General features: G+C 37.7%; 2 protein-coding genes across 3 annotated transcripts in view; both read right to left on the reverse strand.

Annotated features, from left to right (window-relative positions):
• Positions 1 to 205: 205 nt before the first annotated feature.
• On the reverse strand, positions 206 to 11,517 carry tmem200a (transmembrane protein 200A). Of its 2 annotated transcripts, none has more exons than XM_067383518.1 (2): positions 10,969 to 11,517; positions 206 to 2,330 (listed from the first exon to the last, which is right to left on the reverse strand). In XM_067383518.1, the coding sequence occupies exon 2, from the start codon at positions 2,310 to 2,312 to the stop codon at positions 834 to 836; it is 1,479 nt and encodes a 492-aa protein (XP_067239619.1). In that variant the 5' UTR covers positions 2,313 to 2,330; positions 10,969 to 11,517; the 3' UTR covers positions 206 to 833. The 2 variants fall into 2 exon arrangements, with proteins under 2 accessions (XP_067239619.1, XP_067239620.1); XM_067383519.1 differs by lacking the exon at positions 10,969 to 11,517 and adding an exon at positions 10,760 to 10,918.
• A 13,733-nt stretch (positions 11,518 to 25,250) lies between these two features.
• l3mbtl3 (L3MBTL histone methyl-lysine binding protein 3) overlaps positions 25,251 to 27,468 on the reverse strand; it is a 52,044-nt gene continuing 49,826 nt past the window's right edge. The window contains exon 22 of the mRNA XM_067384952.1: positions 25,251 to 26,676. Coding sequence (XP_067241053.1) covers positions 26,533 to 26,676 — 144 coding nt within the window. The 3' untranslated portion in view covers positions 25,251 to 26,532. The remainder of the gene's footprint in view (positions 26,677 to 27,468) is intronic.

Here is a 27,468-nt window from a genome sequence, read left to right on the forward strand (position 1 = left end):
TTCATAAAACTCTATTATATACGAGCACAGTTCATAGTGTTATGCTCCAAAAAGGACCAAAAAACAAAACAAAACAACAAACAATGCAATAAAATAAAAGCAGTCCAAATTTCAAATTCTGTGAACGTGATCTCAGAATTTACTATCAGCTAATATGAAAACGTTTTAGTCTATCACATGAAGCAAATGAGTTGTACTGACTACTTTTATTTTTGTCCTTTTCTGACATATACAATCTATGTACTGTTTTCAGGAAGAGAGCTGTGTGAAAAGAGAAAAAGTAGCAGCATATGAACTGTAAGGAGCGTGATGATGAGTACATGATGACAGAATGGTCAGTTTTGTGTGAGTTATCTCATTAATGCGAGTGCTATAATAGACCTAGTTACAGTTAAATTAAATTATGCTTATGATGAAACTGTGTGCAACAAAGCAGGACGTTATCTGGAAAGGTCGTGTTTATTCTGAGAAACATAAATTATACATAGATAAGTTCTCTTCAAAAATATCAGTGTGTGTGTTTTAAACAATAAATTATTTAAAGTAAAATAACTAGCAGTGCTGGTACAACACACATACTGTACTCAAACAGACAATAGATCCTGTCTGAATGATAACAAAAACGATACAAACACATTTGAACAAGTTGCACTAACCTGTTAGTTACTGAATTGTTTGCTCTACCCATACTTTTATTTACCATTACAGCTCACTTTTTGTATTTCAAATTCATGGTGAAATATCCAGTGAAAGAAGCTTTCTGTTCAAAAACTATTGCAGGCGATCAGTGAAGGCCAAAAGCCAGAGGACTGACATTTGACACTGGCTCAGTTTTAAAATCTGGTCTCTGAGGTGCCTCTCTTCAGACTGCTGCTCATAAACTCATCATGCTCAAAGCTCAAGTTATTGTGAGACCTGGAGATCATTAGAAGCTTCTCCTTTTTAGTGTAGTCCTTCTTCATGGCCAATGGGGGCACTATAAGCCTGTCCATAGGGTCCTCTTTGTCCTCCAGTTTAGTGTATCCTTTACTATTACTTCGGTCCAATCTGGGCCAGCTAGGGTGTTTCCTCTGTTCGGGTTGGACAGTCAGCATTGTGGGCGCTCTCTCTAAATCCAGAGATTTGGAATGGGCTGACAACATGTGGAGGGAGTTATTGGAGCCGAAGTCTTTACGCGCCGCTCCAGGTGACAGGTATCTACCGCTGGTGGATCCAGGAGACAGCGAGGAACGGGAAGATGTGGAGGTAGGGGATTCGGTGGCCGAGTTGCTCCGGAGCAGCTGGACGCCCCGAGGCTTGAAAGCTTTGGTGACATCGGGAACGGGGACCGTCAACGACTCCATTGACGGAGGTCTGGAGTGTACCCTGTTCTGCTCCAATTCCTCCGTGATGCTGTCGATGTCAGGCTCGTCGATGACGCAGTTGTTGAGTTTGATGACGGGCAGCGTGAAGGCGCTGATGGAAGAAGAAACGATGGAGCGCGTTTGGCATTTCTTGAGCGCGCCACGCTTGTCCTCCCACCGACGAACACCCTCATCCTGGAACCCAAAAATACATTCAGAACGGTCCTTGTAGGTAGGCGACAACAGGCCAAACCCGCCTCGGGCTTCGCTCATCAGACCCTCATCGTCCTCAGCCGAGCTGGTCCTGTGGGAGAACCGGATGTCACCATCCAGACCGGAGAAGGACATTAGCGTGTTTGCTGCGAGCCGTGAGGCAAACTGGCCATCCAGACCAAAGGAACGGATCTCCGTGTCCGCGTAGGGACCCACGTAGGCCCCGTTCGTACACTTCTGCTCCTTAATCCGCAGGCTGTGAATGTCTATGACGGTCGAGTACATGTCCCTCATGTGGATGATCTTTGTCTCACGATCCCTGTTCTCATGCAAGATTGCATTAGCACAGATGAAGATAAAAATCCCAATTCCCATGGTGAAAGGACCCAACATTTTCATCTTCTCGGAATGCAGGTGCTGCTCCAAGAATTGCGCGATGGAGCCCACCTGCGTATCGTTCACGGACAACTTGCTCTCTGGTGTCTTCTGGGGGTCCTTATGAGGCCAGTATCCAAGAACAGCCATTGCAATGCCTGCCATGAGGATCAGCACTCCCAAAACCAGGAAGAATCCTGAGGCTGAATACAGGCGGATCTTCCCTCTCACCACCACCACATCAGCTCTAGGTTTACGCTTGGTGCTTTTCTTCTCCGGTGCATTGGCTGGGCTCTGGATCGGCAGATGATACTGAGAGCGGGTGGAGTCTTGTCTTTTCAGTGCCGCGAGCCCCGTGATCACCCCACCTGTGGCAATCATTGCTATGGCAATGCAAGCCTGCAAATAAAGGAATAAACAAGTGTTTAAGTAAGCTGGAGGCTTCAGCCAGTCTTATCTTTAATCCCTATCTCAGTACAGCTCTAGGCGTTAGGGAAATGTGTTTACTGAATGCTGGTATAAGCACTGTTGGGGCTATTGTGAATCTTTTTAAATATTTTTATATCACAGCATTATGTTGTTACCCTTGTCTTGCTTTATTCACAGAGCAAGCAAAACAAGGTCATGCATAATTACGAGGTACACAAAAGAAAGAGAACAATGAATCAACATTACAATGTAGCAAATCACAGCATGATGGAGCTTTAAGAAGATCTCTCCATGATTGTAAATGCAAATGTTTGAAATCAATGATAAAATAATTCAATAAATAAAAGGCTGAAGCATTAGTCAAGAGTGACTGCCCTATTTACAAGTTGGGCAATGTGATTTTGACAGCCAAGGGAAATCAAGTATGCTGAAACAACAAAAAAACTATATACAAATAAATTATTTGGTCCCACTTTATATTAAGTGGCCTTAACTACTATGTACTTAAATAAAAAAATAAGTACACTGTACTTATTGGGTTCATATTGAATTGCAAAACACTTTTGCAGCTATTGAGGTGGGATACGGGTAAGGTTAGGGAAAGCTTTGATGGTATGGGTAGGTTTAAGGGTAGGGGTAAGGTGTAAGGCATGGGTCAACAGTGTAATTATAAATGCAATTACAGAAATTAATTACAGATGTAATTACATGCAGGTGTTTTTCAAATATAAGTACAATGTAAAAACATGTGCACAATAAGTGCCTTGTATCAAATGATTAATTTACATGTAAGTACATAGTAGTTAAGGCCGCTTAATATAAAGTGGGACCAAATATTTTATCAAATCTAAGACATATTATGTATCAATTTACTAATCTGCAAGGAAAATGTTGAGCCGCAGCTCATTGGCTGCTGATGCAACAGCAACCAATCAGCAGTGCTATGTAGATAAAGACGTGATTGATACCGAATGAGTTAAAGACCTATCAGCCTGTCTCATCTAGAGTTTCATGCCGGAACTAGGTAATTAATAATGTTTATTTAGTTTGAAGTAATGAAAATATTTTTAGTTTTAGTTAAAGGTGCCCTAGAATTGAAAATTGAATTTACCTCGGCATAGTTAAATAATCAGAGTTCAGTACATGGAAATGACATACAGTGAGTCTCAAACTCCATTGTTTCCTCCTCCTTATGTAAATTTGATTTGTGCAAAAGACCTCAGAAGAACAGGCGAATCTCAACATAACACCGACTGTTACATAACAGTCGGGATCATTAATATGTACGCCCCCAATATTTGCATATGCCAGCCCATGTTCAAGGCATTACACAAGGGCAGCCAGTATTAACATCTGGATCTGTGCACAGCTGAATCATCAGACTAGGTAAGCAAGCAAGAACAATAGTGAAAAATGGCAGATGGAGCAATAATAACTGACATGATTCATGATATCATGATATTTTTAGTGATATTTGTAAATTGTCTTTCTAAATGTTTTGTTAGCATGTTGCTAATGTACTGTTAAATGTGGTTAAAGTTACCATCGTTTCTTACTGTATTCACGGAGACAAGAGCCGTCGCTATTTTCATTTTTAAACACTTGCAGTCTGTATAATTCATAAACACAACTTCATTCTTTATAAATCTCTCCAACAGTGTGTAATGTTAGCTTTAGCCACGGAGCGCTATCAAACTCATTCAGAATCAAATGTAAACATCCATATAAATACTGTACTTATGCAATTAGACATGCTGCATAACAAACACTTTGTAAAGATCCATTTTGAGGGTTATATTAGCTGTGTGAACTTTGTTTATGCAATGTATTATAGAGTTGAGAGCTTGGGGGCGGGGAGCGAGAGCATTTAAAGGGGACGCACGCTGAATCGGTGCATATTTAATGATGCCCCAAAATTTAATAAAAAAAAATCTATGGGGTATTTTGAGCTGAAACTTCACAGACACATTCAGGGGACACCTTAGACTTATATTACATCTTGTGAAAAAGGGTTCTAGGGCACCTTTAATAATAAACCTGCTCACTAGGCCCTCTACACCTACAATGTGCAATCCTACACCAATCCTTATTCTTTTTTTACATGTTGTCCATAATGACATATTTATGTTGGAGACAGCCTTGTGGTCAGCAATGCTTTGGCTGACCTGAATTTCAGTCCTGTCTGTTCCTATCCAATTGCTTCCTTTTCCTTCTCAAGCTCTCCTGCCAAACAAAGGCAAAAAAAACCCCAAAACAAAATAGAACTTAAAATTTGTATTTATTTATGTATTTTTTATAGTGAGCTGACTTTTGGTAGTTTGGATAAGCATTTTGAGACACATGAGTGACATTACAGCACATTCTTGAGTTCTATATTAATGCACTATGTTACTACATGTCTTGGCAACCATAAGATTGATTCCAGTATGCTCCGGCAAAAAATATCATAATTTGTCCTCTGCCTGCCCACAGCTTTCACATTGTGGCGTTCTCTGGTAGAAGTGTATTAGGATTTTTCAGTCTTGCTCCTGTAAGATTGTGTCCTGCTCAGATGTCATAGGCTATTTCTTTTCATTTACCATCAGTAAAAATTGAAAGCGAGAGAAAGAAGAAAATTAGGAATAGACGTATGATGTAGGTGTAGCGTAAGGCGAGAACTTACAAACGCAGAAACTCAGAGGATAGAGCAAAACAAAAGGCCACGAATTAGATCTCTAAAACTAAGAGTTGTAAAGAAAAACGTTCGAGGATTTCGATTTAATAGGAGCTACATCATGCATCGAGTCAGAGGACACCCTTCTGCCGGAACTCGACTCGCGGATGGCCAGAAGCCAGTGATTATGGTCTATAAAGTTTTAAATATGGATATTCTTCTAACAAAAACCCTTTGTTTCACTTCAGAAGGCCTTTATTAACCTCTGGAGCCGTGTGGATTACTTTTATGATGGATGGATGTGCTTTTTTGGAGCTTCAAAAACCCAGACACTATTCAATGCCATTATAAAGCTTGGAAGAACCAGGATATAACTCCAATTGTGTTTGTCTGAGAGAAGATAGTCATATACATCTAGGGTGAGTAAATCATGGGATAATTTTTTTGAATTTTTGGGTGAACTAACCCTTTAACACTCTTTTTATTTGTTTATTTAAACATTTAAAGTTGAAGAAAAAAGTTTTGTAAAAATAATTTAAAGCCTTTAAGAAATAAATATAGATTTATTAAGGTCCTTTCACACCAAGGACGATAACTATAATGATAAAGATCTAGTTTTTTTAAATCATTCTAAAAATAACTAGAGGGATATCATATGAATCACTTTCAGAGCGATTTTTTTCCAGCTGATGATCGATAAAAATCAGCCAATCAGAATCCATCAGAGCTCCAGCATTTAAAGCAGCAGATGACAAAACTGCAGAGCGCTTATAATCAACAGAAAGATATTGTTGGTGTGGACGCTGATATAGTTATCTTTACAGTTATCGTTCTTGCAGTGAATGGGCTTTGTTTTGTATCTACAGTACCTTTCTTTAATAAAGCATTAGCATCTGTAGCACAAACGGATCTGATTTCATGCTCAGACTATTGCCCAAGTGATACTAGCCACCTGCGCCTGAAAAAGTACTTACAAATTTCATCAAATGAAACAGCCAAAAGAGTTTAAAGGCATAAGAGGACAGCTTTTGTCAAGAGGCCAGTTTTTATTGATTGATCATTTGATGACTATAGTGATGGTAAATGTCAAAACACTGAGGTTGAAGTTGAACCCACACATTCAGAGTCTAGGAAGAGATATCGGTGGCGTTTTTTTCTCTTCTGGTGTTGACTCTTTGGGTAAACTCTTCAAATATCTGTGAGAGAGGTGAAACGTTGTCTTCTAAACTCGTCTAATAAATGACTGAATAGATGAATTTACAAATAAATCAAATGGTCAGTCCACTATGAAATCATTAGGGAGGAGACAAAGATTATACGTGGTCTACTTCCACTGGGATTTTCATTTCCTTTGTTTGCATTACATTTTCACTGTATTTTACCTTATCGAATCTTTATTAGCTTCACATCTAATTATATGCAAATGAATTTTAATCAGCACTAAACAGGTGGTGCCTCAGGCCCTGTTATTAGCTGGCTCTAGGATGGTGTTGTGTTTATAATCCAAGAGAATGAAGGTTGTGAAGTCAGTGATTGTTGATGTGAGCGGTGCGATACATACACAAACTTATTCTGCTAAAAGGCAACAAAGCCGTGAAAATAAAATGTTAACAGAGTTGGAAGCTTGAGGATAGAAGAGGTGGAGATTATATAAACAAACATAAGAACAAAAGCACACATTATGAGATCATAGCCAACAATCTGGAAACGGGTACTTTCCTCTGAAGAATGCTTTAACTCTCAATGAGCCGTTTCTAATCGCCTGTGTGTTTATCAGCAGCTTCAGACATCTAATCTTCAAACGTGTGTTCCACACACTGCAAAAACACATTCACAATCCCCTATCTCTTAATCAGTATTTTAGGCATTGTTTTCAGTAAAGCTAGAGAGGAACTGTGACACAAGAAAGCACTTTTAAGAACATTTCACAAAGTGCTAATAACAGGCAACAACCCACTAGTTGACTTGAAACTCGATTTCGGGTAGGATATATCACACTAGTTTTTGCTGAAATCCTGCTCTATTCTGCCAGAGGTCTCTCTCTCTCTCACACACACACACTTCACTCTCATTCCGTGACACTTATGTAAAACCAGACTTCATTCACCCCATTGGAAAGCATATTTGCACTCTGAATTGTTCCCTATCCCCTATAGAGTGCACTATGTGGCATTTCACCATATAGAAAACTGTAATTGTGTGACCACGTCAGTGAATAAACATACAGATCCGCTAATGGTCTGGCGGTAGAACCTTTGTTAAGCGTGTCAGAGGTTCTGGGTTCTAATCTGCCCTTGTATAGTTTTTTTCTCATTAAACCAAAGATGATCAGCAGTGATTGTATAACAAGAACAGGGTGCATTTTGTTTTGTGATTTTGCCGGAACGAATAGAGAGCGCTCATGACCACTCAGCGTGATTTCAGAAACAACACATTCCAGCGCCAGATCGCGTCTTATTTAACTCTGCTAGTCAACTAGAGATGTTTAATTATTATTAGATGCATCTGGCGCTGGAATGTGGCGAAAAGTGGTGTGGCATGTCCCACCCGTAAACATATGACTTCAGATTTTGAATTGGACAGAAAATCTAATGAGACGCTGAAGTGCAGAGTGATGTCATCAAAATCGTTGATCCATACCGGCGGAAGTTAGTGATTATGAAGTAAATGTTTATGTCTAAATGTGAATGTTGTCATTGTTTTGGCGCACACTAGCTTATAGATAACAGTAAGGCGAACATATTCATACTTTAAAGCAAAAAAACTGCAATTTTGATTTCATAGAGATTTTAATGTCAAATTGGTGTATACTGCAGTTACCCATTCGCCCAGTATTAAATATTTAAAAAAATATTTGTATTCACATTTTCTTTTTGATAAAATATTTGAGACCTTGGCAGAACTAGAAACATTTATATTTGCTACAAAATGCCCAAATATTTATACGATTTTTCCAGTTCTAGAAATCACATTTTGAAAATTAGACTACTTCATAGTTCAAACAGTTGTTGAGAATTGAAAATATTAAAATAAGAAATATTTCAAATATTAGTTGTTTTAGCTAATTTAAAATTTAGTTTTGTCCTATTTTATTTCTCCCCCTGGTTGTGAACCACTACACTACACTTTACAACACACAGCTTCAAAAATGTTAATTTTGTAATTTTTACTGATTTAGCTGACAAGAAAATGCAAAATTAAACCAAAATAATGATTTAAAAATATAACATCTAACAAAAAAATCGTCCTTCCATCTTTTGCATTTGAATGTGCATTTTTATCTTAAGTTCAATGAATAGTCAAAGTTCACATTTTAATTGAACAGTTCTAATAGATGGCAATACTGGCTGTGCTTTTAATGCACATTTGTGTTTTGAGCAGCATGTGTTTTTTTTTCCAGTGTGCAAATATGAAGGAAAAATATGACACTTGCAGTGTGAAACAGACATAAGTTTAAAAGAGTGTAAAGGTGACAGAATCCATACAGTCCTCTGCTGGTCAGGTGAAATATTACAAAGCTGTCATAGTTGTGCATTTGACAAACAAATGTGTAACTCATGATCAGAAATCATATTTTGAAACATGGATCTTCAGCCCCGCTCCTGGAGATCTACTGTCCTGCAGAGTTTAGCTCCAACCCTAATCAAACAACATGAACCAGTTTAATTAAAGGATTTACAGGCTGAAAATATTTCACATTTAAACCCAACTGAAGCTGTGCTGTGTTGTAAACTGAAGAAGCGGCTCATAATAAAGTGTTTTGAGTGGCTGAGATTTCAGTAATTTGGATTGTTTTTTAAAATCAGTAATATTTTTGTGGATAGAAAGCTATAGCATTTTACCAGTTTTGTAACAAGAAGCAATTTTCCACCAAAATACTGTTAAAGCAGGTCTACTGTCAAGCTATACCACAAGAACATGATAAAATTAAGACGGTTATTGCACTGAAAAACAAAATCTCATTCAGTATGATAATTGCCAGTGAGCTCTTGTATTGGCCTTGTTGTAGTAATGTAAGATTAGAGTAGTTTCCTAAGCTTTCTCAAGGCTGTTTCTAGACATGCCGATCTCGCCTAGAGCAGCACAATGGTGAGACACTTCACAACTGAGACTGTTATGAACTCTCTAACAGAAAAACTGTTCCAGAGCCTCCACCGCTCGCTATCGTCAGTAACAGAGTCTAAACGATTACAAAAACTAAACAAAATCCAACAAGACGCCTCTCGTCTCAAAGGGATATTTCACCCAAAACTGAAAATCCTGTCATCATTTACTCACCCTCAAGTTCTTTCTTTCTTCTGCTGAACACAAAAGAAGATATTTTGAAGAACATGAGTAATCAACTGTCTGGTTACCAACATTCTTTTGTGTTCAGCAGAAGAAAGAAAGAACTTGAGGGTGAGTAAATGATGACAGGATTTTCAGTTTTGGGTGAAATATCCCTTTAATGCTGCCGGAAAAGTGAGGAAAATGGTGGATTAAGAAATAGGGTTAATTTTCATTTCATGCTAAAAACTGTGTAAAAAAAAGAAAAAGAAAAAGCAAAGCAAAGTAATTTAGACAAAGAGATGTTTTGTGCTGAACCCTGAAACAGATGTTTCTATGGCCTAGATATAATATATTTAGGGCTTTATTAAAACATTGCTTCATTGTTCTAATACAAAAACATGCAATATTTTTAAAGTGGCTATATGTAAGAATTTCCATGTATTAATGTCAATGTGAACAGCACCTAACGAAACATAAAATCCAAGACCTTCCTTGGTTGTCTAGACTGATTTTATGTGAAGAACTCGGACCAGTTTTGCCAGGAAAATCAAAAGGATGTGACGTTTACGCTCCCGAGAGACTCTCTTCAGTTCAATCGCACATGAAACTAATGCTTATACAATGTTCAGGATAATGCTGATTCATGTCATACAAGGAAATAATTAAAACTATAGTCTCACGTAGCCTGATCTATATAGTCTATAGTCTCATATACTTTATAATCAAACTATAATATGTAATTTTGTCGACATGACACCTGAATCTCAGAGCTGGTTCAAACATATTCGCATCAGTATGATCAGATGCTTTCTGAACTGCTGTTTTCTCATTTTTGATGTGTTTATTTTGTTATTGAGAGGAAAGCGTGCAGCACATATTTGTATATTAATCTAAATGTGGGTGGAGTTGAGATGTTCGTTAACAGTATATCGCTGCAAAGGTACTTCCAACTTCTATTTACTTCTAAGTGAATAACAAAAATAACTTCGCCATGAGTATATCGGAGTCTTGAATCACGGTTACATAAGCAATAAGTTCTGCTGCAGTTCACTTAATGGCCACCGGTGTCGCTAATAACCCCTAAAATGTATCCATACATTTGTAAATATGTGTATAATTATAAGTGTGTATACTTTTCTTTTTTTATTTTGTTCTGAGTTAGAATCAAAGAATATATTGAGAGATTGTCTTGATTGTGACGAGATTCCTGTATGAATGTATATATATATCTATATATATATATATACATATATATATATATATATATATATATATATATATATATATATATATATATATATATATGACTACCCACGATCATCTGCTGTTCATAAGCACAGCTCAGTGTGTGTGTGTGTGTGTGTGTGGGTGGCAGAAGTAATAAAGTCCTCTGCAGCTCAATGATCATATCGATCATACATATGCTCTCCAATATTGGTCTTGTGTTCATCTGCTCATCTGATGGAGAGATACTGACCTTTAACAAACCTGCTGAACATTTCCTTTATCGCATCATAAACAGAACCAAGAAAAACACTGGAGACGTGAAGAAATACATCTGAAGTCTGCGCGTAATGACGAACAATCCATGTAATTCACAAAAAACGACCACCAGATCCAGATTTTTGTACTGATTTGCGATGCAGTGGATGATAAAGCTGATGTTTACTGAGCAATAATACACACCTGTCTGCTGAGATCCTCCTCCTGGTGTTATGTGTCCATTACGCACAAGTAGATCTCACGATCATCATCATATTTCCGCTCCACCGTAGAGGACGATTTAACTAATACTTTGCTTTAAAAGCTGTTTTTTTGTAGTTTCATAATTCAGTCCATCGGATTCTCTGTGTTTGGATGTTTGGAGAGAAAACTTCCATCTGAGCGCGCGCGTCCTCTCCATCTCAACCCAGCGCGCGCCAGCAGCTGGATACGCGCTCGAGACAAACTTCACGATTCTTAAGCAGGCAGAAAATGCGGTCTGAATGAGAATGTGTCAAAACGAAAAAAGTTTCTCTTCTTTTTCTTGTTTTTCTTTCAGTCCCTCCAGTCGAACGTCTTTCCTCGTCTATAAATCCACAATAAACAATTCAAAGGCGAGCGGGATTTCCCTGATTTCCCTCAGATGTTTGAATAATCCTATCAAACAGACGAGGTCGTGTCGATAAAAGTCACTCATATATGGTTGCATTATTGCATTAAATAATAAACGCGTTGTGAAGTATCTCCTCGAGACCGAGGGTCGAATCGTTTGTAATGGGCAGAGCGCGCGAGCTTCGCCTTTGTACTCCCACGTGACGCCATTCCAGATGACGCACATTGACAGAGGGAGAGAGAGAGAGCGTGCGATTTTTAATAATTAATTTGTGTGGGATTGAAAAGAAATCTCGCAAACACAGTATGTTAGAGCAACACAACACTGACACGATCATTTCTTGGATGTAAATATTTCTGTAGGCTACACGTACAGAGTATTTAAACAAGCACAGCTGCTGTCATCAGAATCTCTCCATGTGTGCAGCTTTTATTACTGAAGATGCACTTTGTTTGAAATATAGTCTCGCTCAGCGATATAACAGGTTGAGTGAAGGAGTGAGCTGAGACTGTACAGACACTGACAGGGTCTAGAACTCTGATTGAGCTGGAGGGGGATTTCGATGACACGAGTAAGTTTAATAACACCACACTATTTGGATCCAACTACTCATATTTAATTTCGTCTCAATAGCTTACCCCATGCGCAATGAAATCAAAATGGACACATTTTTTCTTCTTCTTCTTTTATGGAACATTACAGTATTTGTTCTAAATAATTTATTTGTGCACATTATTTTTTAAAATTAATGTGTCTCATAATCTTGAATCAGAATATCTCCTCCCTCTTGCAGCATCTCTTCTCTGATGACGAGGGCGGGGCAACCTGTCAATCAAATGAGATCCTCCAATAGCAAACCACAACCATCCATTCCCTCGATTTACTGTTTAGTTTCCACGATTTACTATTTCATTCCCTCGATTTAGTATTTCGTTTCCACAATTTACTATTTTGTTTCCACAATTTACTATTTCATTCCCTCGATTTACTATTTCGTTTCCACAATTTACTATTTCGTTTCCACAATTTACTATTTTGTTTCCACAATTTACTATTTTGTTTCCACAATTTACTATTTTGTTCCCTCGATTTACTATTTAGTTTCCACGATTTACTATTTCATTTCCTCGATTTACTTTTTTTTTCCACAATTTACTATTTCGTTCCCTCGATTTACTATTTCATTTCCACAATTTACTATTTCGTTTCCACAATTTACTATTTAGTTTCCACGATTTACTATTTCATTTCCTCGATTTACTATTTAGTTTCCACGATTTACTATTTCATTCCCTCGATTTACTATTTAGTTTCCACGATTTACTATTTCATTCCCTCGATTTAGTATTTCGTTTCCACAATTTACTATTTTGTTCCCTCGATTTACTATTTAGTTTCCACTGTTTACTATTTCATTCCCTCGATTTAGCATTTCATTTCCACGATTTACTATTTTGTTTCCACAATTTACTATTTTGTTCCCTCAATTTACTTTTTAGTTTCCACAATTTACTATTTAATTCCCTCGATTTAGTATTTCATTTCCATGATTTACTATTTTGTTTCCACAATTTACTATTTCGTTCCCTCGATTTACTATTTTGTTCCCTCGATTTACTATTTAGTTTCCACGATTTACTACTTCATTCCCTCGATTTAGTATTTCGTTTCCACGATTTACTATTTTGTTTCCACAATTTACTATTTCGTTCCCTCGATTTATTTAGTTTCCACGATTTACTATTTCGTCCCCTTGATTTACTATTTAGTTACCACGATTTACTGTTTCAATTGTGCACACGATTTACAATTTCAATGTATTTACGATTTACTATTTCGTTCCCTCAATTTTCTAAATCATGCGCACTATTTACTATTTCTTTCCCTCGATTCACTATTTAGTTTCCACAATTTACTATTTCATTCCCTTGATTTACTATTTAGTTTCCACAATTTACTATTTCATTCCCTTGATTTACTATTTAGTTTCCACGATTTACTATTTCAATCATGCACACGATTTACAATTTCATTGTATTTACGTTTTACTATTTCGTTCCCTCAATTAACTAAATCATGCGCACTATTTACTATTTCACTATTTCATTTCCTTGATTTGATTTGCTAAATCGTGCTCACAATTTACTATTTCGTTCCCTCGATTTATAAATAGAGCACATGATTTAGCAAATTGAGGGAATAAATTAATAAATCATGCTCATGATTTAGCCTACTATTTTTTCCTGCATGTCATATGTGGGGCTCAATAGATAAGAAACTTTTGGAAGTGTTTTCCAAACGTTTCTTATCCACACTGAAACATCAGAAAAAGCCAAATTCCCCTTTCTGCGCATGCGTAAAACCTCATAAAAGCTCACTGATGATACAGACGAAACAGACATAATCAAGTTACTACGCTAAATGAATTCATAATATAAAAATCGTTTGAAATTAATAAATGAAGACCTGTTTCGTCCAGAGTTTTTGAACGAATCTCTTGAATGAATCATTAATTGACACATCAAATACGTTTTAACAGTCACTGGTCGCCATCTACTGGCATAACAATGTAATAGATTCTATATTTTTTTAATCTCATTTTGATGTCAGTGTTTATATGTAAACTATAAACGTTCATCCCAGTACTTTCATTGTTATTTAATGTTTGCAACACAGAAATACTGTTTGTGAAGCTGTTTCAGACATAGCTTATGACCGCGACTCTCTCTGGCTCAGCGGCAGCGCAAAGCAGGTTTAAATATTCTGGATGATCATAATTTCAAAGGTTTAATAGACATAGCCGAATCATTGCCATTTAGGAATAAAATCGTGTGTGTGTTTGAATTGAGATCACCATCTGTTAATGATTAATCGTGCATACATATGGGATTATATAGCCTATTTTCAATGTCACATTTGTACCACTAGCAGACCTCAAAATTAACCCGGGCCCCCACTTTGTTTAAGCCAATTTATTTTAAAAAGAAAAATAATCTAAAATATCTTACATTTATATTTTTATTTTCTATTCTGAGACAAAAAGTTGTAGTGTTAGAATGTAAACTGTGTCTAGCTTGTTTGTCCGCAGCTGAAAGACCATTTTAAATCAGTAGATTACAGATAACAAAGAAAACAAAAGGTCAGAGGAACACACACACAATCACTTCTTTCTTTTAAAGGTTTAGTTCACTTCAGAATAAAAATTTCTTGATAATTTATTCACCCTCATGTCATCCAAGATGTTCATGTCTTTCTTTCTTCAGTTGAACCCCAGTGAAGTCCACTATATGGAAAAAAATCCTGGAATGTTTTCCTCAAAAACCTTCATTGACATGAACATCTTGGATGATGGATAGGGGTGAGTAAATAATTCTGAATAAATGAATAAAATGAATAAAATAATTCTGAACTGAACTAATCCTTTAAGCTTTGGGAAAGTCAATTACTGAATTAGACACTTCTTTATTTTCAGTAAAATTCACACAATCTGTTGACAGGGTTTTCTTGGGCAGTAGTTCCTCCTGCACATGGCGGTTCAGGAGTTAATGTACTAAAATCCGTTATCTAAAAGACTACAGATGTCGGCATCTGTCTGGTTTCCTGTGTTTATGCTGTGCATAGCTGAGTTCACAGGCTTTCTCTCTCACACACATTAATATACAATCTCTCCTCGCTCTCACTCTCTAACAGACAACATGTGCTATTTTCTCTTAAAACTTCTTTATTTGACACCCTTTTGTGGTGATAAGATATTTATCTAATTCATTAACAGCTTTTAAAGATTTATTTTTTGATGTTTTGTTATCTCGTTAAATTGTGGCGTATCTCAACAGCCGTTTATGAGCTGAATGATGAATCACTGTCTGGCCAAATGAGATTTCACTGTGGAGATAAAGGTTAGATCGTAGCACTACAGCACACCACGAGTGGAACACTCATTACTTGCTTTCGGGAAAGAGCGTTTGGATGTCGACTGAACGACTGGACTGGGACAGACAGAAAGAACTGACAGACAGCAAAGTGAAAACCGCATTACCCACGAGACATTGTTTAATTTCAATGATGAATTACAGTAATTGTCTGTGTGTTTGTCTTCCTGCCACTCTCTTCTCTATCTCACCTTTATTTGATTGACACTGTGGTTAACTGAGAAACAATGAGCTGTTTAGAAAATAATGGATCGCTGTACAGTCTTTGAGAGGGAGACCTGCGTCTAATAAACCTACTGGATGGAGCAGATCTCGCAGTTTAGTGCTGTTAAAATGACATGTTTTGTCCTCTCTTCAAACATCTGTACACACATGCTATCTCAGAAGGAAATCTGCACATCTGGGATGAGTTTTCTTTGCTTTTTTTAACACAGGCCCTTATCCCTACTCTTAAACAAGACGGAATAAACAAAAGTTTGACATCAGTATTCTTGGTATCCATGAAAGCATTGCTGAATTCTGCTCATGAACAGGATCTCATAGCATGCATAGCCTGTGTCTGATGAATATTTTATTCAAGCGGAGCGTAGGCAGCAGGAGCTTGTGTAGTGTAATACATATTCCTGCTGTATTCATGTGTTTTTCAGTGATGTTTCAGGTGAGTACAGTACATCCACACACACTATAAAGGGCCGCTCACACCAAGGACAATAGCTATAATGATAACTATAGCTCTGTTGAAAATAAAGATACTAAAACAAGGTTTTTCACAGCGCCATTGAAGATCTGTTTTTGGTTCCCCAGAGAATCTTTCAGCAAACAGTTCTTAAAAGAACCATTTTTTCTTAGTGTGAAGAACATTTTAAAGAGATCTGTAATGCCTCTTTCACAAGATGTAATATAAGTCTCTGGCATCTCCAGAATGTGTCTGTGAAGTTTCAGCTCAAAATCCCCCACAGATCATTTATTATCGCTTGTCAAATTTGCCTCTATTTGGGTGTGAGCAAAAACACGCCGTTTTTGTGTGTGTCCCTTTAAATGCAAATGAGCTGCTGCTCCAGAAGAGGGCGGAGCTTTAACAGCTCAACAACAACAAAGCTGGAGAATCTCACGAAGCCAAAATGAGGAAAGTGTTCAGCCTTACATTGTTCAAACCGGAGTCGACACTGATGGAGAGACTCAGGAAGAAGTTACAACTTTTAGACGTTTCTGAATGGTTAGTGGATAAATTGATGTAGTTGCTGTGGAGTTGATTCAACTCATCCACTAGCATGTGCCGTCATGTTCATCTTTTGTGTTGAATTGACCCTCGTTTGTGAAGCAGTCCGGCGTAAAATGACGGCATGACAACAACACTCGACTACAACAACTCTTCCTCTTCTCTAAAGCAGCCCAACATGGCCCCGCCCCCTTTGTTGTGTGTTCTCGGGGGCGGGGTTTATGTAAATTTGGGGTTTGTGATGTCACTAACCCAGGAAGAAGCTCGTTGTAGTCCCTACCAGCCGTTTGTTGTAGTCCTTAAACAGAAAATATCTTCCTTTGCATTGAACTTTGAGCGTCGTAACTTTGCAGATGTTGTTTATGATCAAACAGCAACATTACACACTAACTAAAGTTAAAAAAGTCAAATCATAATCAACCAGCCCTTTAATAATAATAAAATAAGAACTTTTTCCACTATAAAGAACCATTTGTGGAACGGAAAGTTTTCATGGATGTTAAAGGTTCTTCATGGGAAGAACCTTTATTTTTAAGAGTCTAGCTTATGATAGAAGAATAGACATAAATTTGCTTTTCCATGATAATCTTCTCATCTTCTGGGATTCTCAAATCTTAAATCTTCAAAAACAATGCCTTTTATTGTCAAAAGTGAGTCCAACACAAGTCGTCTGCCACATCGGGTTGGTAAATAAGGAGAAATTAATCGCCCCTGTGAAAAATGACCCGGTGATGATTTCCCACCTATATCACAACTAAACATGAGGTGCCAAGTGTGAGTATACAAACTGTGTGAATAACGTTTGAAAGCTACGGTGGAGGAGTAAATGTTCAGTGTAGCTATAACAATATCTAGATCAGTTCTTCACATAACACTGATACTTTTGATACTCATGATACTTTTACTTATACGTTCTGCCCAACATCTCCTTTTGTGCTCCATGGAAAGAAATGAGTAGATGATGATATAATTTAAGAGTGAAATGCTCCTTCAAGCACAGAAATTCTTTGCTACTTAAGTGCCAAGACTAGATGACAAGATAATTGTTGGGAAAACGTGTGCTAAACCTTTGGGTTTGTAGCACTTTACAACAACAGCTTCATTTTCTACACAAGCGTGTAATTCAGCCAGCGTTACAGAAGGTGGATAGAGACGTGAGTCTGAGAGCAGTGGAGGATGAATCTGACGCCGCAGACAGCGTAGGTGTGATCACTATAGTCAAAGAGAGTCTAAAAATAGGCACGTTCTTCTCTTAATGAGAGCTTTTCTGCACATGATGGAGGGGGAAATATCAAGAATCCCACCTGGCATTGAAGCAGGATTTTGGTATTTGCTCTCGCATTTAATTATTCATGAAAAGACGATCATCTCAAAAGAGCGCTGAGGAAAGCCTGATGCCGTCATGAATGCCAGATATGCTCATATGCTTCTTGCATTAGAAACACACATACTGTACATACAATTAGTCAGGTTTTTAGGTAATTATGGGTAAATGCTCCACTTATAATGAGTTAAGATTATGTAAAGTGCAGGAATTATACTGTGCTGATAACTCTGTGTTGAATCTCTGAATCTCTTTTACATAATGTTTGAGTCCAGATCAGGGTAATTCAGACAGCAGATGGATTTCCCTTCATCAGCTCAGCACATGCTCCAGCGGTATCTTACGTTTCAAGCCAACACACGTGACAGATAAAACCCTTGAAAAGGTGTTTGTGGGAGCTTGTTAAACATAAACAGAAGACTAGTTCACACTGCCTCAACACACACCAACCCATCCACGACCACTGGAATATGGGCCATGTTCAGACTGCCAGCAAAAATATGATTTATTGCATATCCTGATTTTATCCAGATGGGTTTTTGAAAGTCTGGACAGCAAAAAAAAACATAAAATCAGATTTTTTTTTCTTCAAATTTGATTCAATTTGGAGGTGATTTGAATTGGAATTCCAATCAGATCTTTACAGATGCATCTCAGTCTGGACGCTCTGCCTGCTCAAACCGGATTTTAACTGGTCTTGCGTCACTCTTAACGCGACACACGCCGATAGCATCAAAACTGGTGACGGAAATGCCGGAAGTATTCATACTAAGGGTGTAACGGTACACAGAAGTCATGGTTCGGTATTGGTTTTGGGGTCACGGTTCGATACGCTCACACTTTAGTCCAATTCTCACTATGATGTATGACTTTTGCCTCAATAAACTATACTTAATTTACTTAACCCTTGTGTTATGTTGGGGATGTTTTCATCCACTATGGGGTGTTGTTGAGTCTTAATTTGGCCACAACTCTATGATTCAGCAAATGGAATGCTTTTTGGTGACAAATCTAATTTTGAAACATATTTTGGGAAAATGCTTTGAAAATTAAAAAAAACTCAACAATACACTGTGGGCAAATTCACTACCCTTTCGTTATGTTCGGGATGAAAACATCCACTAAATTAAACTGCTGTAAAAATGTATCAGATAAATATTTTTTTCAATTTTTTTTTGCATAAACCTATTAATCAATCTCAGTCCTGATAAAACTGCTAAATGTAAAAACACCCTTTAATTGCCAAGCTCATATATGAAAAAAAGTGATTGTGGAATGGATATTTTATTACCTTTTATCGCAGTCTTAGGCATGTCAAAGATTAGTAACAACATTGGTTTTGATGCATTGTTAGTTTCTGTGCAGCATCAGATTTAAAAATTTTTTTCTCCCTCATTTACTGTTCGTGGCTGTTTTTGCCCCATTGACTTCCATTATAACGACATGTTTTGATTGCAAAGCCATGACACCATAAAATCATGCATTCTGATTGTTGATGGTTTTCCCTGTTGGGAAGAGGTCAAATTTGTCATTTTTACTGTTGATCACCAGGTGGCACCATTAATATACCTATACTTTATTTTCCATGTTCCGCTCCTTTTTGATCCCTTCAAAGTATTCTCCTTTGTCCGTGAGCTCGGAAAGACGCATTTGGGAACATGCACACTATGTAGTGGACTATGTTTTCAGGCGCTCATGTTATTTGCACAGGCGCTGTTCTTCTTCTGCTCTTTTTCCTGTTGTGGCGGTTAGCAAACAGCATTGCATTACCGCATGCGCCCCCTTCTGGACTGGAGTGTGGATCGCCTGTGACTGACTGTGTTCATCATCTGATTGTATGCACCAAACCGCGACGTTCATACTGTGACGATTCGGGACGAACACATGTACCGTTACACCCCAAAATTCATATGGTATTCAAGCGGTATGTCCGAGCACAAAACATCACAATATATACACAGTCTCCTCCATCGCTGAGGTTTTCTTGAGTTCTGCACCGCGACTCAACAGGGCACTTATTTAGAGAGTGAGATGATGCACCTCCATTTTTCCTGCATCTGTTTGGAAAGCCTCGTCACAGACAGATACCCCTACTACATCATTACCAAAGCAACCCATGCAGTTAGTTATGTCTAGACACACAAATCTCAATTGATCACTGATTTACCTGCAGCCTGAACATAGCCGAAGTGTGTGTTTCAGGTAGGGTGAAACTGAATCTTTCTCCATTAATGGCCATTCAAAAGTAGACAAGTATTCCAACAAATTTATTATAATTATTATCTTGCTAGCAACATATAAATCACCACTAGATGCTTCACAAGTACCCAAATGAATATAGTAGCAGCATGAAACCAGCCATGCGATGATTCTTGGAGTGATTAGTCACATCTGGAGCTGCATGTGGCCGCTGAGCACTGAGATGTGTCGGAATACTAACGGATAGTTCACTCCAGGTATATCAGATTATGGAAAAGTCAACCACATGGCCTCTTATAGTGCTTAATATATTCATATAACAAAGACTCTACATTATGAAATAAAGAACATGAGATAAAGAAGATTTACTGTAGGGTGAATTCAGGTTGATTGGGACTCTTTTTGCCATTGAGATGACGAGGAAAATGTGTCCCAATCAACCTGAATTCCCCCTAGATCTGATAGGCTTTCATCGGACATATCTAAATGATTCTTCTCCCTCTCTTGCTCTTTTCTGTGCTGAGATATTTGTGCTGCAGTGTGAACGGACGGATCTGGTCTGAGGCAGCGTCAGTTCTCGTCACATCTGTGTCTCATGATCAGACATCGGGACCTCTCTTCTCAAAACATCTTCTGCTCCAGCGGAACACCAGCCATGGAATACCATCTGCTTCCAGTCTGAAAAGGCCAGTCATATTTTCCATATCCATTACAAAACAGTGGGAGACACTTCTCGTCTGACAACAAATGTTAACATACGGAAAAAAGATTAACTGTTCAAATATTAGTAGGTTTAACAACAACAACAACAACATAAATCATTAATTACTCACCCTCATGTAGTTCCACACCCGTAAGACCTTTTTGATGAAATCCAAGAGGTTTATGACTCAATCTCTATAATCAACACTTTCAAGGTCCAGAAAGGAACTAAAGACATCGTTAAAACAGTCATGTGACTGCAGTGGATCAACCTTAATGTTATGAAGAGACGAGAATACTTTTTGTGCACAAAAACAAAACCAAAATAATGACATAATGTCATCACGTATCCTTCCATTGTTCTCCTTCATCATTAGTTATTTTACAGCACTTAATAGTGCAGATCAGACAGTAAATAAAAAATGTATCATTTAGTGACATTAAATACAGTCAGCATCCCATAACGCCTGTAACATTGTCATTATATATTTTTACTGTAAAGTTCTGGCAATCACAGCTTTCAAATTTTGCCATAAATGTAACAAAACCCATCTTCAGACAATAATAAATCATACAGTGATAATAAAGCTCTCTAGCACATATTTGAATATGATTGAGCACACAGAATGTCACGGGAAGCTTTTCAGAACATTAAGATTTCGAATGTGAGGTCTCCATGGTGACGCTGAAGCATGTTGCCGTGACGCTGGAGAAGGAAAACAAGTTCACAGTTACTATGGGCTGTCTGCTCCGTGTCTGTGCTGAATGAGGCCTAGTAGGAAAAAGGAAATCAATGTTTCTTTTTTTAGTATATTTTGTGATATGGTGTTGTCTCCAGCATTTAAATGACCCACACTGCTTTTTTATGTATAACTCTCCTCAATCCATTTACAAACCCGATTCCAAAAAAGTTGGGACACTGTACAAATTGTGAATAAAAAAGGAATGCAATAATTTACAAATCTCATAAACGTATATTTTATTCACAATAGAATATAGATAACATATCAAATGTTGAAAGTGAGACATTTTGAAATGTCATGCCAAATATTGTCTCATTTTGGATTTCATGAGAGCTACACATTCCAAAAAAGTTGGGACAGGTAGCAATAAGAGGCCGGAAAAGTTAAATGTACACATAAGGAATAGCTGGAGGACCAATTTGCAACTTATTAGGTCAATTGGCAACATGATTGTGTATAAAAAGAGCCTCTCAGAGTGGCAGTGTCTCTCAGAAGTCAAGATGGGCAGAGGATCACCAATTCCCCCAACGCTGCGGCCAAAAATACTGGAGCAATATCAGAAAGGAGTTTCTCAGAGAAACATTGCAAAGAGTTTGAAGTTATCATCATCTACAGTGCATAATATCATCCAAAGATTCAGAGAATCTGAAACAATCTCTGTGCGTAAGGATCAAGGCCGGAAAACCGTACTGGATGCCCGTGATCTTCAGGCCCTTAGACAGCACTGCATCACATACAGGAATGCTACTGTAATGGAAATCACAACATGGGCTCAGGAATACTTCCAGAAAACACAATCCACCGTGCCATTCGCCGTTGCCGGCTAAAACTCTATAGGTCAAAAAAGAAGCCATATCTAAACATGATCCAGAAGCGCAGGCGTTTTCTCTGGGCCAAGGCTCATTTAAAATGGACTGTGGCAAAGTGGAAAACTGTTCTGTGGTCAGACGAATCAAAAATTGAAGTTCTTTTTGGAAAACTGGGACACCATGTCATCCGGACTAAAGAGGACAAGGACAACCCAAGTTGTTATCAGCGCTCAGTTCAGAAGCTGCATCTCTGATGGTATGGGGTTGCATGAGTGCGTGTGGCATGGGCAGCTTACACATCTGGAAAGGCACCGTCAATGCTGAAAGGTATATCCAAGTTCTAGAACAACATATGCTCCCATCCAGACGTCGTCTCTTTCAGGGAAGACCTTGCATTTTCCAACATGACAATGCCAGACCACATACTGCATCAATTACAACATCACGGCTGCATAGAAGAAGGATCCGGGTACTGAAATGGGCAGCCTGCAGTCCAGATCTTTCACCCATAGAAAACATTTGGAGCATCATAAAGAGGAAGATGCGACAAAGAAGACCTAAGACAGTTGAGCAACTAGAAGCCTGTATTAGACAAGAATGGGAAAACATTCCTATTCCTAAACTTGAGCAACTTGTCTCCTCAGTCCCCAGACGTTTGCAGACTGTTATAAAAAGAAGAGGGGATGCCACACAGTGGTAAACATGGCCTTGTCCCAACTTTTTTGAGATGTGTTGATGCCATGAAATTTAAAATCGACTTATTTTTCCCTTAAAATGATACATTTGCTCAGTTTAAACATTTGATATGTCATCTGAATAAAATTCTGAATAAAATATTGAAATTTGAAACTTGCACATCATTGCATTCTGTTTTTATTCACAATTTGTACAGTGTCCCAACTTTTTTGGAATCAGGTTTGTATATCAGATTTTACAATTAATAATGCAATGATGAATACCTATAAATCCATAATGGAGCAAATCCATTTAAGGTGTTTTGCAGTCAAACGGAAGCATCATATTTCCAATCTGTTTTGATGCTTAATTTTCGATTATTGGACAAAAACCCTTGCTATGCCACTGAATATGTAACTATATATATATTTGAAGTTGCTCATGTTAATATACAAATTCATCTGTTATTGTTTCAGTTTCATGCCTTATTATGTCACACAGACTGTTATGATTTAATGCATGTGTGATTATTAATAAATCAGTGTGGCAGAAAACTCACCGTGAGCACAGATCTGATCTACATTATCCTCTTATTAATTTGCATACGCCACAAAGCAAACGTGAGCGTATCACCTGACCTGAGAGCCAAGAGCCTCGACAGCATTTACTGTTTATTGATTTCATAAAACATTTACTGAAAATATTAAGGTTACTAATTGTCATTGACACATTTTATTAAGCAAATGCACTGACAACAATACTGATCTGGGTGCTGTGCTGGGTATTTCACATCATAGCTGTTGTTATGTTACAAATTCTTCTACTGACCAATCAGAAGCCAAGACCAGAACAATATGTTTTATAAAATGTCTCCATGACTTGTTTGATGACACGCAACGCTTGATGCTTTGGCTTCTTTTGGAACTGTTTACAATAGCAGAGACAACATTTTCTCAAACAAACTGGATAAATTCTGTGTGAAACATGCGTTACTTGACGATGTTAAGATAGAACTGGTGTATGAAAGTCTGTCGCCTGTTTCATGATCCATTTGGCAGCCGAGGTCTGTTCAACATCTCAACACAACACAAAATGAGTCATTGGTAAGTGTAGACATGACTGTATGATGCAAGTAGGAGCTACTAGATTCCTGCAGTGTTACACTAAATGGCATTTTGCATCAGAAATTAGATCTTCCTCTCTTCGATGTGGGCTCATGTTTAAGTGGCTCCAGCTGTCACATTTCGTTTGCAGTTATTTTCTTTCAGCTTTTGTCTGAGTAAGTTCCCTGAAGCTAGCTGAACAAACTCTGAGTTTCAGAGTGTTTCATGTTCACAAAACCAAACAAATTCATACTGGTTCAGATCGAGTTCAGTGAGCTCACAATGCTTGTTCTCTCAGGGTTTTATTACAGACTGTTATCTGTTCTCCCAGAACCAGATTTTTTGGAGGTCATTTTAACGCATTTTAAGAGTGATTAAAAATAAAAAATAGGGTTTCACATTTGTATCCAAATTTGTGTAGACTAAGCAGCACGCTCAAAGTTCAATGCAACGCGAGATATTTTCTTTTACAGAAATCTGTTTAAGGACTACAACGAGCTTCTTCATGGGTTAGTGACATCACAAACCCTAAAATTTACATAAACCCCGCCCCCGAGAACACACAACAAAGGGGGCGGGGCCATGTTGGGCTGCTTTAGAGAAGAGGAAGAGTTGTTGTAGTCGAGTGTTGTTGTCATGCCGTCATTTTACGCCGGACTGCTTCACAAACGAGGGTCAATTCAACACAAAAGATGAACATGACGGCACATGCTAGTGGATGAGTTGAATCAACTCCACAGCAACTACATCAATTTATCCACTAACCATTCAGAAACGTCTAAAAGTTGTAACTTCTTCCTGAGTCTCTCCATCAGTGTCGACTCCGGTTTGAACAATGTAAGGCTGAACACTTTCCTCATTTTGGCTGCGTGAGATTCTCCAGCTTTGTTGTTGTTGAGCTGTTAAAGCTCCGCCCTCTTCTGGAGCAGCAGCTCATTTGCATTTAAAGGCACACACTAAAAAAAATGGCTTGTTTTTGCTCACACCCATTAGAGGCAAATTTGACAAGCTCTAATAAATGATCTGTGGGGGATTTTGAAATCAATCAGTGGTATTCTGCAGTATAGTATACTAATGAAATCAAATCATTAAAACCAGCAGCAAACAACACATTTTAATCTAAATTATGCAAACATTAAAGAGACCAGTGTTGGCACAGAGCTTTGGATCATCAAGTTTATTTGCAAATGAATTTCAGTGACGTTTATAGTAGTCCATCCACCAGTGCTGCACATCCACACTAAATCATTCCTTATTTACACGACTTTATTCTTCATTTTAAATCCCCAAAAAAACGTTCATTATAAGCTCCCATGACAAGAAGAAAAAATGTTCATGATAAATGAGTTCTGAATATGGGAAATCATACGGCTCAAGAGTGAGTAAAACCAGGCTTTCAACACTATACAACGGTTCAGATTTAACAAACGTGTCCACACTGACATACGCTCAACACTTCATTTTAAATAGTATTAAACTTGAATTAAACTGTATTTAATGCTGCATGCCTCAGCAACAGAAAGAAAATGAATACTCATGTCTGAATATTAAAGGACAATGACACTTTTATACTGTGCACATGAAGGCGTTCTGAGTATTAAGTTACATTCTATTATTACAAAATACCAAATATGGCTCTCGCAATGTTTATTTGTGCCTTGAGTGTAGCTTTACCCTCCGTCCTCCATCTCTACATCCATCGTCTCAAAACAAAAAAGAGAGAGAACAAAAAAATGAATTGGCCTTTATACTTTACACACTGCATGACTAGAGACTGCAGTCGTAATGAACAAGAGAAGGACTGTCACATGATGCATTAATATGACATCACAGCACAAGAAAATCAAAGAGGATCGGTGTGTTTATCAATCATTCACTGGTGTTGATGATGGATTTTGCAAAACGTCTTATTTTCTAACCTCACACTTGCTCTGCCGAGTTCATTCGATTGGCTCTTTGACTTCACATGCTCTGTAAAGATGATCGTTCAGATCATCTGATCATGACAGAGACTGACTCGAATGGAAGCATTTTCAGGAAAGATGATGAAGTGCAGGGATATTCCTTAAATGATCTACAGCTATGAATTAAAGGAGAGAAATATCAGTTTTAAGAGAAACTCTACCTGGAAACAGAAACTGTGCGGCTCTTCAGTGCATGTAGCTGCATTTGTTTAGCACCTGAATTCAGAAAAGTGCTCCGATAACCCTTCAGCAAAATATACATTCTCACCGACACCGTCATGTGACTTAATAAGCGCATACATATAGGTTTATAAATGATGGTGCAGAGAAGTACTTGTCTAAATGAATTCTGAATGTTATTGTAAGTGTTCAACCTGCTCATTGTGACCTAATCTACATCTTGTTCTCCATAGTGTCGCGTATACTGTATGAATCTTCATGACGAGCCCTTGGACTGAAGCGCTAATGATCGCTCTCGGCTCCACGGGTCAGAGTTCGTTGCAGGCCGAGTTCTCTGTGGTTTTAAACATCAGGATGGAGTTGTAGATCTTCAGCGCAGGTCCTAGTTTAATGCTGAGGATCTTCACCAGGTCCACCTGAGTCAGTAACAGGAAGGCCTCTCCGTCGATTTGCTGAAACAAACATCAATAGGTCAGCTGATAAACACACACACAGCTGTTAGTGCTGAAGATGCATTTCTCACGTGATTCTTTTGTCATTTCAAGGTCTTTCTCTACAACAGTGTTAGAGCAGAGTGTCAAACTACTGGTTGCTGAAAGATCTCATTTTTGTTTATTTGGCGATTACACATCACCATGTAGTTCTTTTTGCTGGGAATTCAATGGAAAATGATTTATATATAATAATAATAATAATAATAATAATAATAATGTGTTAATGTGGACTTGTATAATCCTATACTGCACAAATCAAAAGTGCTTCATCTCATTTGATTATTTTCTCTTCATCTTTACTGTAGTCAACATTTGAAGTGGATCAAAACCTTTCATCAAAGTCCTAAAACCTTCTTCTTTTTTGATCCACTTCAAATGTTGACTACTGTAGATCAGATAATCCATAACTAGGGATACACCAATATTACAATTCCAGCTAATGATGACTGATTAATGGGCAATATTAAAGTAATAATTTGTTTAAATAAATCGAAATTAAAACTCTTAAAAAAAAAAAAAAAAATCCCTTAAAATGCTACAAGTTAATTTAGGCATCAAAATATCATTTGCAGAATTAAAAATGGATACTGTTTTTGAAATTGGAACGCATAGAAATGAGGATGCATAATTAAATATGCCATATTGACCAGTATATATTATATATCTGCAGATTCTAGAGCTGCACGATTCTGGAAAAATTGAGAATCATGATTATTTTGTTTAAAACAGAGATCATGATTCTCCCATGAT

This window comes from Chanodichthys erythropterus, chromosome 4 (assembly GCF_024489055.1).
Source record: "Chanodichthys erythropterus isolate Z2021 chromosome 4, ASM2448905v1, whole genome shotgun sequence".
Classification (NCBI taxonomy): domain Eukaryota; kingdom Metazoa; phylum Chordata; class Actinopteri; order Cypriniformes; family Xenocyprididae; genus Chanodichthys; species Chanodichthys erythropterus.